The 19,628-nt window shown below is 36.5% G+C and overlaps 1 protein-coding gene across 1 annotated transcript; it reads right to left on the minus strand.

The window, feature by feature from the left end:
- Positions 1–8,225: 8,225 nt before the first annotated feature.
- LOC102823127 (olfactory receptor 52J3-like) lies at positions 8,226–9,161 on the minus strand. Its single transcript, XM_006870359.1, has one exon. The coding sequence runs from the start codon at positions 9,159–9,161 to the stop codon at positions 8,226–8,228; it is 936 nt and encodes a 311-aa protein (XP_006870421.1).
- Between the last annotated feature and the right edge of the window lie 10,467 nt (positions 9,162–19,628).

Below are 19,628 nucleotides of genomic sequence, written 5' to 3' on the forward strand. Positions count from 1 at the left end.
TCCAACTTATGATGACCTTATATAGGATTTTTGAGAAGCAGCTGGTAAGCTTACAGTTCAAACTGACTTTGTATATGTTCCATTTCATTTTGATAACTTTTATATTTTCCTATCTTCATTCTTTGTACATTCCACATTTCAATTATTAAAGGATGTTTGCAGGTATTTCGTCTCATTCAGAGGTGTGCTACATCAACAAATGAAGACCCCTAAAGCTTAACTCCACTGATATCAGTAACATCAACTCTATTTTGAGGAGGCACCTCTTTTATAGTAGTATTTTGAGTATCTTCCAACCTGATGGGCTCATTTTCTGGCACCATATCTGATAATGTTCCACTGATATTCCTAAGTTTTTCAGTGGTTAACCTTTCAGAAGTGGTCTACCTCTAGTTCCTAGTCTATCTTAGTCTGGAAGCGCCACTGAAACCTATTTATGACGAGTGGCCTTGCGGGTATTTAAAATCGTGGCATTACTCCTAGAAGAACAGAAACACAGGAGTCACCACAGTATGACAAATTTATGAGTGGTGAGTAACCATCATAGAATCTTTCACTTTAGCCTATAAACATTTTCTTGACTTTTTTATAGTAGTGGTCTCATATAACATCTGCTCTTTTGTGATTGACTAATTTCATTATTATTATAATAGCCTCCAGATTCATCTAGGTTATAATGTGCTTCACAGATTAATCATCATTCTTCAAACTTGAATAGTAACCATCAGGATTCTTCAACCTAGAGTAGTATTCCGCTATGAGTATGTAATAAAGTTTTATTGACTATTGTTCTGTTGATGGGCATGTAGGCTGTCACTACCCTTTTGCTATTGTGAATAGTGCTGCAATGAACATAGATGTGCATTTATCTACTCATGTCAAGGCTCTTATTTCTTAATGATATATTCTAGGTAGAAGGATTGCTTGATTATATGGTATTGTTATTTCTAACTTTTTGAGGAAGGTCATACTGTTTTCCATAGTTGTTACATGATTTTACAGTCCCACCAGCAGCCCTGGTATGGCACAGCAGGGTAATGCACTGGACTGCAAGGTCAGTGTGAACCACAAGGTCGTCGGTTCAAACTCACCAGTCACTCCTCAGAAACCTTGAACCGGCTCGACAGCACTTAACAACAACAACACAAACAGTGTTGGAGGGCCCTAGTCTCCCTACATTCTTGCCATCATTTGTTGTTAGTAATTTTGTTATTATTATTGTTTATAAGGAATATCTTGACCTATGAGGGTCCCTACAAACCATAGAGACCTTTATTAAACAAACAAACAAAAAATCAAAATGTGAAGCTTTGTTTCACAGCGCATCCTTCTCTAATTCCATACACTTCTGAAGGTGGTGTTTCAATCTCTCTAATTCTGGTTTTGTGCTATAGGATAAGCACTAGTCTGCAAACTGCAAGGTCAGTAGTTCATAACTCACCAGTCATTCTTGAGAACACTATACAGGGTCTCTATGAGTCAGAATAGTCTCGACAACACACAACAACAACTAACTCCTCACTAAAGAATGTTGCACTCTTTAATTTACAGCTTGTTAAAACGATAGTTCTGCTTCTGCCAGCCCTGAGAGACTCAAATCATGTTTCGTTTAAATGTTCCATGAGTTAGGGGAACAGGAAGAGATCTAAAGTAAAAGGGCAAGATAAAATCTGAAGGGTGGAGTAAAGTTTCCCATCAAACTTCTCATAGGATAGTCCTTGCTACCATCAATAAATGTTCAGGTTCCATGTCATGATGGGAAAAAATTCCCTTGGTGCAATTTTTCCAGCTTTTTCCTCACCAATTCATTTTTCCATTTCTTTAAATCTTCTACGTAATAAGCCCCCTGTGATCATCTTGTATCCTAAAGTAAATTCTATTAAGATTATCCCTTTTGGATCCCAAATAGTAGTTGCCATAACCATCTGAATTAAATTCATATTTAAAATATAAGTAGCCCAGCAAATCCCCTTGGAAGTCATTGTTTTGATTGAACCCTGCTCTCTGGATGGTACTGGTAAATCCAAGACTCGTTTTTAAGTACTGTCAAGTTAGTTCAGACTCATAGTGGCCCTGTATAGGGTTTTCAAGGAGCGGTTGGTGAGTTTGAACCACCGACCTTGCGATTCAAACCAGCCTTGTGGTTCAGTGCTTATCCTACAGCGCCACACCAGAACTCCAAAAATCCAAGACTTGCCCGTGGTTATGATTCACTTTAACCATTGCACCACCAGAGTTCCTTTTTAGTCATCTTGTTGTTAAGTGCTATTGAGTTGGTTCAGATTTATAGCAACCCTGTTTAGGGTTTCCAAGGAGTGGTTGGTAAGTTTGAACTGCCAACCTTATAGTTCAAACCAACTTTACAGTCCAGTGCTTATCATACAGTGCTACACCAGAGCTCCTTAGCCATCTTGTTGTTGTTAAGTGCCCTCGAGTTGATTCCAACCCATAGCGACCCTGTGTAGGATTTCCAAGGAGTAGCTGGTTGTCGAGGTCCTATGTCGGGGTCCAGCCTCTACAAGTAAGTGTGGGTGTCATGAAGAAGGGAGATATGGTGGTGAAAGGGATAGAGAAAGAGAGATGAAATATATACAAAAAAGACAGACACATAGATATGATGCAAGCTGGCAAGTAGGCAGATCTGCAAACATATTGCCTAGCATTACCTATCACTCTACCTCAGTCTTTTATTCTCTTTTTTAGGGAGGGATTTGTTACAAAGGAAGGATGTAATTCACAAAGGGAAGATGTGATTCTTTAGATAAGATAGGATACAGAACTGAAATGTGATTAATCATTCAAAACAGGACATAATGATTCACAGGAACAACTTTTAAGATATTTTCATAGTTTTTCTTAATAATCTAACATTTTTATTTTTACAGAAAAAAGGTTCAATCAAGCTGTTATATATTAACTTTTAGGCTTAAATGATCTAGAGTAGTGACGTAAGGTTTCTTAAGGATACTTAACATAAAGTAAGGTTCCTGAAAGGAGCCAAGCTGTCTCTGTACACTTTGCAAACTTTTGTTTGTGAGCAAGATCTCAGGCACCAGGCTTCATTTATCTATATCTAAAATACTACATTGTTCTTAATTATCACATACCTATATACTTTCAGGAGGAAGGAGAGCATCTGGGTTAAACTGATTATATTCAGAGGAAGTTTAATGGGGCTGCCACTATTATCCTCTAATCCAACATTCCCAGAATTTACCATTCCACTTTATTTACAAACCTTGGGTAGTTTTTCTCTAAAAACCTTTTCTCATATTCTCAATATACCTGTTCCTGGCCTTGCTGAATTATCTGAAGAAACTTTTACTGCCTCGGCTCTAAAAAGGGATTTCAAACCCATTGTTGTTCATGGATATCAAACACAACTGAATGATCAAATAAGGAGCAGTTCTGACATCCATTCCAGGTGACTATCGCTTATTCCTCAGAAAGATTTGCTCCCAGGACTCCACGCACTGTCAACACAGTGGAGACATTAAGAGAGGCATTGTAAAAGAAACCATTTTCTCAGAAGCTACAATTACTGGAGTTAGAAGCATAGAATGAACAATATTAGGACAAAAGAAAATTATACAGAGGTAGCCAACCAGTGAGTTCGCAAAAAACAATGAACCTGGGATGTCAGGAGGTCACTTCCTTTGGCCCTCAGGGTCCATGGCTCGCTATCCTGAGAAGGGCCTCGGAATTGGGTTTTCGTCCATGTCACAGGGCCGCTGATCAACCCAGGGTGTGCGTATGGTGAGCTTGAACTGCCATCTTAGTGAATATGAAATATCTCACTGTGTACTTAGATTGCAATTCTCTAGTCACTAAGAATGTTGAGCATCCTTTCTCTTTTTTTTGGCCATTTGTGAAGCTTCTTAGATAAGTGTTTACTCAAATTTGGCACATTTTTAACTGAATTTCCTTTTAATTGTTGGGTTATATGAGTTCTTTGTACTTTCTGGATATATGACCATTATTGGTACATGGTTTGAATTTTTTTTTTTTTCCTATAGATAATGTTTACTTTCTTTTAATGATGATTTATAGTTTCAGTGTGAAATTTTACAGTACTTGTTATACTTATTCCTAAAAATTGTATTCCTTTTTATTCTATTGTAATTGAAATTGTTTTCTTGGTTTTATTATTGTTCATTATATCATTTTATCATAATACATTAATGATATATAATATTCAATCTATTGTTCAAATATAAGGGAAAATAAGGATATTTTTAAGCATACAAATATTATTAGTTATTACTAAAGCAGGTGTATTGCGATTGATAACAGGTCTAACATGGAAAATACTAGATGTCCTTCATGACTATTAATGGATCCCAGAACAAAGTGACATTAGGGAATATCTTCTAAAGATAAATTATTTATATTATATAGGATAAGAAAAAGACTGCCAATTTAAATTGTTTTTAAAGTCTAAAAGAAATAGTGAAAAGGGCTAGAGTTTTGTTTTTTTCAATATTAGTTTAGATTTAAATTCATATTCTCATAAAACATAGATGAAATTAAGACATTTAAATTGTATTAACACCTAATAGAAACATGTTGTTTTTAAGTGGTTCTGACTCATAGCAATCCTGTATAGGTTTTACAAGGATAGGCTGGTGAATTTGAACCATTGACCTGTGGCTAGTAGTCCAGTGGTCAACCAGTGTCATACCAGGATCAACAGAAGCATAGATATAGAATATACAGCTTTAAAACAAAAGAGTGAGGTGATTGGCAAAAGGAAATACAATCAAATAATGAAAATGAATGTATCAAAAATATAGTGAATCAAAAACAAAGATTGAGAAATAAAAAATGCATTCAGAATGATTATAATACTGTTCCCTCACAATTCTACTTTGCAGTTCAAAATGTAAAGAAAAATTCCCTAAAAAAATCATTCAAAGAAATATATACAAGGAGGTTTAGCATATATCCTAATTAAAAAATACTATTTCAATTAGAGTATACACTAAACCTCCTTGTGTATGCTTTGGACACATCATTAGATGAAACAAATTGCTAGAAAACAATATTATGTATGGATAAATAGAAGGTAATTGAAAATCAGGAAAACCTTCCATAAGAAGAAATGGTACAATAATTGCTCAAACATGCCAACAATTGTGAGAATGATGTAGGACCAGCAATATTGTGTTCAATTAATTGTGCATAAGGTCTTCATGAATCAGAGCTGACTTGATGGCAAGTCACATCAATAATGAATACAAATAAAAGCAGTATTATGAAATAAATCACAAGTTATGTTTCTTTCCATAGACCAACAACAAATGATCTAACAAAAATACTTTAATTGGATACAAAATTAAAAATTGATGCTTTCATTTCAGAAAAACACATACTAGCGTTTGCCCATGAAAAGAAATAAAGAAACAAACAAACAAATAAACAATGGGTTGAAGTTTTGCTAAATGATTACTTAAAATTTACTGTTGTTGTTAGGTGTCATCAATCAGTATTGACTCATAGCAACCCTATGCACAATAGAAGGAAACTTTGCTGGGTCCTGCTCCAACCGCACAATTGTTACTACACTTGAGCCCATTGTTGCTGCCACTGTGCCAATCCATCTCATTTGGGGTCTTCCTCTTTTTCTCTGAACTTTACTAAGCACGATGTACTTCTCCAGGGACTGGTCCTCCTGATTATATGTCTGAAATATTAGAAATGAAGTCTGGTCATCCTGGCTTCTAAGGTGCATTCTAGCTGTACTTCTTCCAACACAGATTGGTTTGTTCTTTTGGAATTCCATGCTACTTTTTAATATTCTGCTCCAACACCATAACTCAAATGCTTCAATTCTTTTATGGTCTTCCTTATTCACTGTCCAACTTTCATATGCATAAGAGGTGACTTAAAAGTAGCATGGCTTGGGTCAGGCTCACCTTAGTTCTCAAACTGACATCTATGCTGTTGAACACTTTAAAGAGGTCTTGTGCTGCAGATTTTCCCAATGCAATATGTCATTTGATTTCTTGACTGTTGCTTCCAAGAGTGTTGATGGTTGATCCCAGTACAATGAAGTCTTTGACAACTTGTTGTTAAATGCCATTGAACTCATAGTGATGCTAAATAGGTTTTCCAAGGAGCATTTAGTGGGTCTGAACCACAAACTTATGTTTACCTGTCAAGTACTTATCATATAGTGCCATACCGGGTCTCCATACATTTGTTAAACATTATATTTTAAATTTGTGCAATGTTAAAAATTGTTAATTCTGGTGGTAGAAGCAGAGATAAGTGTTTTATTTTAAATTTAGCTGTTTTTATTTTAAAGAGCATAAATTAAATGAAATAATGAAAAATTAACAATAATGTAAAACAGTGTGATAGGGTTGATGATGAGAAAGACCATTGTTTAGACTTTGGGAAGTCTTATTATTAAATAAATTAGAAATCCTTCAGTCTTAAGAAAAATGCATATTCACAGCTTGATCTGGTAGCACCTGTATTAATCTCTGCGGGAAAATTAAAGATAGGGCATAGTTCTAGAATGAGAGATGTTGGATTTGGAGATACAAATGAAATGGCAAAAGCCAGCATGTTACATAAATGGAAAGAAATAGTGTACTTAATTAGGTTACATCAAGATGTTGCTTATATTTATTCTATAGGCCTCAATATAGAGTGGCAACTAGTGATAGAGATCTGTCAGTACTAGTGAGAAAAATTTTTGAAATTATATATTTGATTTAGCTATTATTTCACTGTGTCTTAGGCATTTGGCAGATAATTTAACTGAAAGCTTTAAATTTGGCAGTGATTTTTTTTTCCTTTTTTAAATCTGTGAATTTGTCTTTTTTATGAGTACAACAAAATGGACACTCCACTATGCCAAACAGTTATATTACTAGTTTAGTTCATTGATTTATCCCTAGCAATTAGAATGATTTCAGACATACTTAATGAATAATCAAATGAATTAATTAATGAATAAACTAATACACAGGATCAGATTTCCAATGCCACATTTCTCTAATACAAAGCACAAAAGACCCAGTCTAATATCTTCCTTCTCAATAAAAGAAGCAGTTGTATGCTATTAACAAGTCCCTGGGTGGCATAAATGGTCGGCACTTCTCTCCTTACTTAAAGGGTAGCAGCAGTTCAAGGCCATCCTGTAACACTGCAGAAGATAAGCTTGGTGATGTGAGGCAGCACACTCTGTACCACATGTTTTGTCATGAGTTGGAATAAACTTGACAACAATGGACTCGGTGTTTTTTATTTGAGTTATACTATTTAGAAGTCTAAGTGAAGTCATGCAGACAGAAACCACCCAGTGTCATCCCATAATACCCATAATACCCCTAATCCCTTTCATCTTGAGATACAAAGAAGTTTCTTCAAGTCTTAGAAACCACAAGAATAAACCTACTTGTATTGGCAATTTACAACAGTAAGGTTAAGGCAAAAAGACATGTTTTAAATAACATGCAAATCATCTTTGCTGGATTAAAGTTCTCAATAAAGTTGTTATTTGATGCTGTCTAGTTGTTTCAACTCATGCAGACCATGTATAGGGTTTCAGAAGCTCTAAATCTTTGTGGGAGCAGGAAGCCTCATCTCTCCCAAGGAGCGACTAGAGTGCTTAAACTGCTGACCTTGTGATTCACAGTCCAGTGCTTATCCTACAGAACCACTATGCTTCCCAGTAAAGTGATGGTGGTGATTTTGTGCCCCTGAGTCAGTTCGGACTCATAACGACACTGTGTATAGGGTATCTGGGGCTGTAAATCTTTGCTGTTTTTTTTGTTGTTAAGTATCAGCAAATCCATTCCAACTTAGAACAACCCTGTATAGAGTTTCCAAAGAGCAGATGGCGAGTTTGAATTGCGGACCTTTCACTTCAAATCAGTTTGTAGTCCAGTACTTCCTTATTCTGCAGCCTCACAGAAATCCTTGTCTTTCTCCAACAAAGCGACTTGCAGCTTTTAACTACTCACATTGCGGTTAGCAGCCCAGTGCATAATCCACTACACTACTAGGGTTCCTTTAGTAAAGTGATTGCTGTTGTAGTTGTTAAGCGCTGTTGTTGTCTAGACTGTTTGATTCATAGCGACTCAGTACAGGGTTTCCAAAGAGCATCTGGTGAGTTTGAACCGCTAACTTTGTGGTTTAAATTGACCCTGAAGTTCTGTGTCTGTTTATTCTACAGTGCCATACCAGGACTCTTTAGTGAAATGGTAGGAGTACTAGTTTTTAATAAAAGTGTGGAACACTCGCTCACGTATCTGTTTGGTCCTCACACCATAAATGATGGGGTTAAGTGAGGGTGGAATAACCAGATAAACGTTGGCAATGAGAATATGAATATACTGTGGTATATTTTGTCCAAATCGGTGAGTAAGAAAAGAGAAGACTGAGGGAACATAGAAAACACATATGACCCCAACATGAGAACCACAAGTACTTAGGGCTTTCAACTGGGCATCCTGGGATGGGAGATGGAAGACAGCTCGAAGAATGTAGTCATAGGAGACAGCAATCAGTACCAGGTTTAGCATAAAAAATGAAACTACAAAGAGCCCATAAATACCATTGATACGGATGTTTCCACAAGGCAATCTTGCAATGCCCATGTGCTCACAGTATGAATGAGCTATTATATGAGCCTGGCAAAAGGGTAGGCGGTAGATGAGATAGACCATGGGAAGTATAAGGAGGACTGGGCGAATTATAATGCACATACTAATGCCCATCAGCATGCGGGATGTCAAGATGCTCGTGTAGTGGAGAGGAATACAGATAGCCACATAACGGTCAAAAGCCATAGCCAGTAGGACCTCAGCTTCCATACCAGTAAACGTATGGATCAAAAACATCTGGGCCACACAGACACCAAAGTTAATCTCATGAGCATCAAACCAGAAAATACCCAGCATACGGGGCACAGATGTTGTAGAAAGTGTCAAATCAATTGTTGGAAGAATTGATAGAAAGTAGAACATGGGATCCCGGAGTATCTTCTCTGTCTTGATTACTAGTAGAATTGTGGCATTGCCCAACAAAGCCACAAGATAAACAGAGAAGAATGGCAGAGAGATCCAGGTATGGATCCCTTCCAGACCTGGAATTCCCAGGAGGAAAAATGTGATTGGGTGAAAAATGCTGCTGTTGTGGTTTATCATGCTGTCACTTGTCAGAATAGGTAACTCTGCTCCTCCTGTAAGGATAAAAATGAGAGTGAGAGAGAGGTAGGTAGAGGAGAGGAAGAAGGAAAAGGAGAAAAAAAGAAAAGAGAGGAAAAACAGGAAAGAGGAAGAAAAGGGTGGTTTATCAATTTCTAACTTAGTATTTCAGCATTAGAACAGAACACACAGTTGCTACATTAATTAACTTGTTACTGAAGCTCTTTCAGTAAACTCTCTCCATAGCCATTTGAATAGCTGAGACCACAGCAAATTCAGGGTCACTATGAGTTGGAGTCCTAGTGTAGCGCTGTGGGCTAATGCATCAGACTGCAAAGTCATTTGAACTGCAAGGTCAGTGGTTCAATCTCACCAGCTTCTCCTTGGAAACCTTATACAGGGTTGCTATGGGTCAGAATCAACTCCACGGCACTTAACAATAATAACCTAAGTTGGAACAGACTCAAGTAACAACATTCTGCCTACTGACTGAGTTGTAATTTCAAACAAGGAAGGTTTACAGCAAACCCAGTGCAAATTTCCAGCAGTCAGAGCTTGCCATTTGCTTTGAAAGAAAACAGAATTTGCTTATACTATGGGAAATCTGAGGTGCCCTTGTGATGCAGCCAGTTAAATTTTGGATTACTAACTGAAAGTTCGGCAGATTGAAACTATCAGCTGTTCCTCAGGGGGAAATTGAGACAGTCTACTTTCACAGTGATTTACAGTCTTGGAAACACTATGGAGCAGTTCTACTCTGTTCTATGTAGTTGTTCTGAGTTGGAAACAACTCAACAGTAGGGCATAATGTGGAATGTACTCACTCTCTGGTTATTGGTACAAAAAATACCAAAAGTACATTTGAGATGAAGTTAACATAGCACAGAAATAATAATATGTAATCTATAATGAAAATAAATCAAGACTCAGGTTTATATGCATTCCCATAATAAAATGGGCATGGTTTCTTGAAATGCATTTCATTATTGATTATCATAGAAACAAATATGTAAGCATTGTAACCCTTATAAGCCCTGTTCCAGATTCCTGGTGTAGTGCTGTAGGCTAATGCGCTGGACTGCAAAGTTAGTTTGAACCACAAGGTTGGTGGTTCAAGGTCACCAGCTGCTCCTTGGAAACCCTATACAGGGTCTCTGTGAGATGGAGTTGACTTGACAGCACTTAACAACAATAACAAGAAGCCCAGTTCCTGTCAACAACACACAATCAGACTGTTAGAAACACATACAAATATTCTTTGACAAGTGTTAACTTTGAGATTTCAGACATGGAAGAGAAATAGTCATTGTTCTTCCCTTACAAAACTCTGTAATTTATCAGTTGGGAAAGACAAAGGAGGATTGAGTAATGTCATGCTTACCCTACTGTTCATTATCCACACCACATCCAGTACTCTGGGGGCACACTCGAATGGTACCCTGGCTGTGGAGTCAACACTGTCTTAGTTTACTCCTCCTATCAATACACGACACTGGAAATGTGGATAGAAGACAACCCTGAAAACCTCAGATGATACTGATACTAAGGAAGGTATTTTTCATAGTTCTCTAGGAAAGCAGTGTCTCAATGTAGAAAAAATCAATTTCTGCAGAACTCTAAAGGAAATAGCAAAAGATACTTAAATAATGCCTTCAGAATGCAAGAGAAAGAACCAAGCAACTCAATATGAAGTTAAGAAATGTAACTCTGGTATGTTTTGTACAGCTAATGAAGTTTAGAATAAGGCATAGAGAGCTCTGCTTTCATGATTTCACTTTTTTCTCATTTTTAATTTAAAAAAATTTATAGAAGTCATGCCAATGTGAAAATAAACAAATACACAGTAGCAACAAAAAACTATCCATCCCTTCTGAGTTTAGTTCAACAGAGAAAGAACAAGTATCTGACTTACATTGTCCACGACAACATTATAATTAAAATGTCTTTTCCAAGTAACAAGATTATGACCAAGAACAAGGTTATTGACTCTCTGTGTTTATGCTGAGATTAAATATAGGTGACCACCCTCAAGAGTAGGTTTCTACTGGCCTCATTCCTTCCTACATTCATACAATACAGTACTCAACAGGATAATAATAAATATCTGGGACCTTCCAGAGAGGTTTTTAAAGACAATCTCAACATCATTTAAAAACATAACTTTTTTTTCAGCCTGGTACAGTTTAACTATTCCTTTCAGTGTTCAATTTACTCATATCATGCTTCTCTTCATAGACTGAAACACCTACTCACCATAAACCAGCAACTTCTTTCGCTAGAAAAGAAATGTATAGAAAACATCATGTAGCAGAACACTAAGCCTTCCTTTTGAGCTATGCATGGAGGACATGTTTATATTAGGCTTTTAACAGCTGAAGAAGACTTTTAAAAATAAATTGCACTTAAATCCTAATATTAGAAGAGCCCTGGGATTGAATCCACAGAGACAATTGATGAACTCCTAGGGTCTGCTCTGAAACTGAAAAGCTCAGAGAGTAGAGAAGCAAAGTAAAGCATATGTGAATAAAAGCCACCAGAGGAGGTTAAAATACACAATTATTTTAATTTATGCTTGAGAAAAACCAATATACTGAATCACCTTGTGAGAGTGAATTTGCCACCCATATCAGTGGATTACTGAATTTTTACATAAAAAGCAAAACCCCCAAAACAAAAATGGTTGCTTTCTAGTAGATCTGATTCATGATAGCCTCATGTGTGTGATTGTTGTTGTTGTTATTGTTAAGTGCCGTTGAATTGGTTCCAACCCATAGCAACCCTGTACAGGGTTTCCAAGGCTATACATTTTTACAGGAGCAGAAAGCTTTATCTTTCTCCTGTGGAGCAGCTGGTAGTATTGAACTGCTGACCTTAAGGTTCACAGCCCGATTCGTAACCACTACGCCACCAGAGCTCCTTATGTGTGTCATATTAGAATTGTATTCCAGAGAGTTTTCAATGGTTGATGTTTTTAGAAGAGTAGATCAACAGGCTTTTTTTCCCATGTGCCTCTATGTAGACTTGAACCTGCACCTTCTGATTAGCAGTCATTTAACTGTTAACCATTTGTACCACCCAATGGGAATTCACATAAAAAATGGACTTGCTAATTTTCACTAAAATGGATGTTCTGTCTTTAAATCTCACTATTTTTCACTTACTGTTCTAGTTTAACCTGACTGCTTTGGGTTTCCTTGATTAGCTCTAAGCAACAGATCCATAACCACACTCTTTTCTGCTCATGAATTCTTCACCACCATAACTTTGTGTGGAGAATATTTGAAAGTGTTATAGATAAAGGTCTAAAATTTCCAATCTTGGAGCCAGACAGCCAATATTCAAGTCTTGACTCTACCACATATTACCTTTATGACATATATAATTTCTGTGCCTCAATGTCTTCAACTATAGAATAGGAATAAGAATAGTATCTCCTTATTGGGTACATCTGAAATATAAATTAGTTGTCTATAAAAATGTAGAACAGTATCTAGTGCCTAGTAAAGGATGCATTAATGTTGCTTTGTATTATTTTAAGTCTGCTCACAAGAACCACTGTATAGAAACGTTATGCAAAGTAGATTGAGAAATCACTTATACTACAGTTATATACCTTTTTCTTTTTTCTTTTCCTGAACTTTCTGCTCCTTTTTAAGCCAGGGAAAATTATTTATTTTAGGTAGTAAACTTTGAGACTAAATGTACCTTATCTTTGAAAAGTATGTTTTAAGCTACAATGATAATTTAAACAAAGGTATAGTCTATCAATAAGGTAGCAAAATAATTAGCAGAGGAATTTGACTATGAATATTCTGAATCAGAGAGAGAAAATTTAAATCTTTGAAGAATGTGTTGTCCACCTTTCTACTAATAACACAAAACAGATAAGTCTGTATGTAAAATGTATTCGGTAATTTATTTTATATCCTATGTACATTTAAGGAGTCCAGGTGTGTCACACTTTAGGATAAACACTGGACTACTAACTGAAAGGTTCATGGTTCAAACCCACCATGTGCTCCTCAGAAACCCTATACAGGGTTGTTATGAATCAGAACCAACTTGATGGCACTTAAAAACCACAACATATACATTCACCATTACTCATTTCTCAGTTTGTCATACTGTGTGGCTTGTGTGTTGCTCTGATGCTGGGAGCTATGACATTGGTATTTTAAATATCAGTAAGGTCACTCATGGTGGACAGAGTGTGGTGCTGTAGGATAAGTACTAGACTGCAAGGTCAGTTTGAATGGCAAGGTTGGCAAGTTCAAACTCACCAACCGTTCCTCAGAAACCCTACACAGGGTTGCTATGAGTCCGAACCATCTTAACAAAACAACATCTCTAGTTTTGGGTCATTAATGTTTTATGTGTGAAATCTATTCTTGAGTTGTATTCTAAGTTCAGGTGGGATGTACTTAAAGTTATATATTGGTTTTCACAATAGGCTTCTAGCCTTGTTCTGACTGATTATATTGAACTCCATTTCCTCTTTCCGCAGATACAGTTGATGTAATTTCCATGTATTCCATCAAGTGAGGCCTAAGATTTGTGATGCTTTTTATGAGGTTGACAAAGGTATTTGCACTGAATAAGTTGTCAGTCTTCCCAAATCCTATCATGCAATCTCTGGTGTACTTTCTATAATCACGCACATACTTTCTAAGTACTGATCCTTCTTCTTTTGTTTCAAGTCATCGTATTCCAGTCACATTTAATTATCCACACATCTTTATTACATTTTTTTAAATCAATTTAGGCCTACAGAAGCTAGTGAAAATCTACAGTATCTTCATATTTGCCATTTGTGGTTGGTGCATAAATTTAAATGATAATAGCATTAATTTCTCTTCCATGTAGGCTATGGATCCTATCCTATCACTGACAGCATTGTACTTCAGGATATATCTTGAAAAAATTTTTAACAGTGAATCTCACACCATTCTTGTTTAACCTGCCATTCCCAGCATAGTAGGTCATATGATTTTCTGATTCCAAATGGCTAGTATCAGCCTATTTTAGCTAGCTAATGAATATCTTAATGCATCTGTCAGTTTGTCGTACTGTTTTTGTTTGCGTGTTATTGTGATGCTGGAAGCTATGTTGCTGGTATTTTAAATACCAGAAGCTTCACCCATAGTGGACAGGTTTTTCCAGAACTTCCAACTAAAACAGAGTAGGAAAAGAAGAGGCAGACAAATTCTGAATGGCTAGTCACTGAAAATCTTATGACTAACAGCAGATGTAGTGCTTGAAGATGAGCCCTCCAGGTTCAAAGACACTTGAAACTTGACAAGAGAAGCATTGCCTCCTGTAAGTGAGTTTACCTTAATAAAGTGGATGGAGAAATCTTTCAGGGCCTTCATTTGCTGATGGGTAATAACTCAAAATCAGAAGAAACAGCAGCAAATATCCATTAACAATCTGAACCTCAATGTATGAAGTATGAATTTAGGAAAATTAGAAGCCATAAAAAATGAAATGTAATGCATAGAGATTGCATTAGTGAGCTTACATGGACTGGTATTAGCCATTGTGAATCAGACTATCATATGATTTATTATGTTGGGAAGGACAAATTGAAGGCAAATGGCATCACATTCATCATCTAAAAGAGCATTTCAAGAGCCATCTTGCAATATAGTATTGTCTGTGATAGGATACTAGCCATAACCCTACAAAGAGCATCATACCACTTATCTGTTAAGTTATGGCTGCATGTCGCTGTGATACTGTAAACTTTTCCATACATATTTTAAATACCAGCAGGGTCACACCATGGTGGACAAGTTTCAGTGGTGTTTCCAGTTCCAGACTATGACAGACTAGGAAGAAAGAAGAGTGAATTAGTTCTGAATCTTTAGTCACTGAAAATCTTATGAACAGTAGAGAAATATTGTCAGATGTAGTACCAGAAGATGAAAAAATTATGAATAGCATTAGAACATAGTCAGATATAGTGCTGGAAAATTAGCTTCTCAGATTGGAAAGCACTCGAAATACAACTGTGGAGTAGTACGTACTCAAAATAGAATCAATTAAAATGATGTGAAAGGAGTAAGGCTTTCAGAACCTTATTTTGTTGGTGTGACACAACTCAAAATTAAGAGAAACACTCGTAAGAATTCTTTGATAAATAATTGGAACACGGACTGTACGAAGCATGAATCTAAGAAAATTGGAAGTTCTCAAAATGAAATGACATGCATAAAGATCGTTATCCTCAGCATTAGTTAGCTGAAATATATTGTTATTGGTCATTTTGAGTCAGACAATTCTATAGTTTATTATGCAAGGAAGGACAAATTGAAAATGAATGGTGTTGCATTCAACATGAAAAAGAACATTTCATGATCTAACTCGAAATAAAATTCTGTCTCTGATAGAATAATATCCATATGCCTCCAAGGAAGACTAGTTAATACCACAATTATTCAAACTTATGTGCTAACCTCTAAAACCAAGGCGCTGGGAATTGAAGAAATACATATTGAAATCTTTCAACAAATTGATGCATCACAAGAGGCACTCACTCACTTATGCCAAGAAATTTGAAAGACAGCTATCAGACCAACTGATTGGAAGAGATCCATATTTGTGCCAATTCCAAAGAGAAGTGACCCAACGGACTGTGGAAATCATCAGACAATATCATTAATATCATGTGCAAATAAAATTTTGCTAATGTTGTTGTTATGTGCCATCGAGTCGGTTCCGACCCATAGCGACCCTGTATAGGGTTTCCGAGGGTGTAAATCTTTACGGGAGTAGAAAGCCTCATCTTTCTCCTGCGGAGCAGCTGGTAGTTTCGAACCGCTGACCTTAAGGTTCACAGCCCGATTCGTAACCACTACGCTACCAGAGGAAATGGCTACAACCATATGTTGGCAAGGAACTGTCAGAGATTCAAGCCAGTGTCTGCAATTGATCTAGCATATGATCAACAGGCATTGATTACTACTGGTAATTTGAATGTGAACATTGGAAACCAAGAGGAAGGATGAGTAGTTAGGAAATATCATCTTCATGGTAGAAATGATGCTGGAGATCACATGATAGAATTTTACAACACCAACAACGTATTCAGTACAAATGCCTTTTTAAAACAACATAAAAAGCAAGTATACACAAGGACCTGACCAAATGGAATACACAGGAATCATCAACTGCTCCTCAGAAACCCTACACAAGATCACTATGGGTTGGAACTGGCACTAAACAACAACATGGAAAAAGACAGTGGAAAAGCTCAATATCAATAGTCAAAACAAGACTAGGGGAAGACTATGGATGAAACATGATGAAAACCACCAGAATAATTGAGATATAGTGCTGTAATAAGTTGGAAAGCCCTCAAAACATGACTGGGGAAGAGTTTCATCCTTAAAGTGGAGTTGACCGTGATGATGTGAATGGAGTAAAGTTTTCAAGACCTTCATTTTCTGATGTGGTACAACTCAAAATGAGAAGAAACAGATGCAATAATTAATAATTGAAACACGAAATGTATGAAGTATGAATCTAGGAAAATTAGAAATTGTCAAAAGTGAACACATAAACATCAATATCCTAGGCATTAATGAGCAGAAATGTACTGGCATTGACCATTTTGAATCTGACAATCGCATGGTTTACTATAGCAAGAATAACAAATTGGAGAGAAATGGTGTCACATTCATCATCAAAAAAAATCTTCAAGATCTACTGTGAAGTATAATGCTGTCTGCAATAGGATAATATCCATAAACCTACAAGAAAAATGAGTTAATAACAGTATTATTAAAATTTATATACCAACCATTTAAGCCAGTGATGATAAAATTGAAGAATTCTACCAATTTTAGTATGAAACTGATCACACATGCCATCAAGATATATTGATAATTACTGGTGATTGGAATGCAAAGATTGAAAACAAAGAGAAAGAATCTATAGTTGGAAAATCTGGCCTTGGTAATAGAAACAATGCTGTAGAATGCATGATAGAGTTTTGGGAGACCAATGACTTCTTCATTACAAATATCATTTTTAAATCATTTAAAATCATTTTAAATATTATAAATGGACTTCACCAGATGGAATACACAGAAATAAAATTGACTAAATCTGTGGAAAGAGACAATAGAAAAGTTCCATATCATCATCCTAAACAAGGCCAGGGGGAGACTGTGAGAGAGATAATCAATTGCACATATGCAAGTCTAGGCTGAAGCTGAAGAAAATTAAAACAAGGTCATGAATTCCAAAGTATAACCTAGAACATAGCCCACCAGAATTCAGAGATTAGCTCAAGAATAGAGTTGATTCATTAGATGCTAATGACCAAACACCAGAAGAATGTGGGATGATATCAAGAATACCATACAGGAAGAAAGAAAAAGATCATTAAGAAAGAAAAAAAAAAAAAAAAAGAAAAGAAAAGACCAAAATGGATGTCAGAAGAGATTTTGAAACTTGCTCTCCAAAGTAGAACTGATAAAGCAAATGGTAGAAACGAGGAAGTAAAAGAGCTGAACAGAAATTTTCAACAGGAAGCTCAAGAACACAAAGTCAAATATTATAATGAAATGTACAAAGATCTAGAGATAAAATACAAGAAGGAAGGAACACACTAAACCGTTCTCATGCTGAAAGAACTAAGGAAAAAAAATTCAGGGCTTGACTTTCAACCCTGGCAATATTGGGCAAAATATTAAATGGTGCAGAAAGCATCAAAAGAATATTCAAAGAATACACAAAGACATGGTACCAAAAAGAAATGGTTAATGTTCAACAATTTTAAGAGGTAGTATGTAGTGGTTACGAATCGGGCTGTGAACCACAAGGTCAGCAGTTCGAAATTACCAGCTGTTCTGTGGGAGAAAAATAAGGTTTTCTGCTCCCGTATAGATTACAGCCTCGGAAACCCTGTGCAGGGTTGCTATGAGTCGGAACCGACTCCACGGCACTTAACAACAACAACAACATGTGATCAACAGCCAATGACACTGACAGGATAAGTTAAATGTGAATAAAGTCTCTGTGAATTTATGAAATACGTATTGAAATCTTCCAGCAAACTGTTGCATTACTGGAAGCACCCACTAATCTATGTCAGGAAATTTGGAAGACAGCTACCTGGCCAACTGATTGGAAGAGATCCATATTTGTGCCCATTCCAAAGATTGGTGACCAAAAGTGTTGTGGAAATTATTGCACAAATTCACTAATATCACACACAAGTAAAATTTTGTTGACGGTAATTGAAAAATGGCTGTAACTGTACATTGACAGAGAACTGCCAGAGGTTCAAGCAGATTCAGATTCAGATGTAGAACAAGGGATATCATTGCTAATGTTTGATAGATCTTGGCTGAAAGTGGAGAATATCAGAAAGATATTTACCTGTGTTTTATTGAATATGCATAGGCTTTCAATTTTGTAGATTATGACACACTATGGACAACATTGCTCCTGAGCATAGAGAAGCTAAATTGATTGGGAAAAAAATGGAGTAAAAGAGCTGAATAAAAAACTTTAATGTGCAGCTGTAAAACACAAAGTCAAGCATTATAATGAAATGTGCAGAGACTTGGAGTTTAAAAACACAAAGGGAAGAGGCGGGGCTTGATGGTGGAGGTACAGTGGAGGTACAGTGAAGTTCGCCATCAGCAATATCACAGAATACCAGGCAAATCAGATCCAAGGCAGATCTCCAAAACTCGAAACCACATAGATAAGAATGTTTAAAAGTTTTGAAGGCTTACACTTAGTGGAACTTGTAGTAGAAGTAAAAAATCACATACTTTTGAATCTGCCGGGCTCAACAGCCCAGAGCACACAACTTGGGAGAGACCAAATGGCAAGACCAAGTGGGGGGAACAGACACACCATGGAAAAATGCCACAGGAACTTCGGAGCTAAGGTGGACAATATACTTTGTCAATTTTGCTTTGTTTTGATTTTCTTTTTATTTTGGTATCTGTTCATTGGCCTGCCCACTGTTTGTGCATCTCCATTTTGGTGACTAGAGAGGGTGCCTAAGTGAGTGGACACCCCCTACCACCACGACTGGTGGGTTCTTTTGCCACCCACAAGGAAAGATACTCTCAGGCCAAGAGCTGGCCCTGAACTGTTTGTTTTTTGATTTTTAATACGGAAAAGGCCAGGTAGGGGTGTAGAGAAGGAAAAAGAGGTTAAAAACAAAACAGGCTGAAAATTAAATTAAATCCTGAGGTACAGCATAACAACCAACAGGGGACTCTTGAAATCTCTCAGGCAGCTTTGAAGGCAAGAAACTGTAGAGAGGACATTAAAGTCATAATCATATTAGGCCACAGATTTTTTTTTTTTCTTCTCTCCCTCCTCTCCCTATTCTGTGATTATAAACTACAGTATTCAGTCTGTTTTTTTGTTTGTTTGTTTGTTTTGTTTTTTGTCTTTTTTTTTTTTTTTGCTGATGCTATTTAACTCAAAATGTGAAGA

Source organism: Chrysochloris asiatica, unplaced genomic scaffold, assembly GCF_000296735.1.
Source record: "Chrysochloris asiatica unplaced genomic scaffold, ChrAsi1.0 scaffold00140, whole genome shotgun sequence".
NCBI lineage: Eukaryota > Metazoa > Chordata > Mammalia > Afrosoricida > Chrysochloridae > Chrysochloris > Chrysochloris asiatica.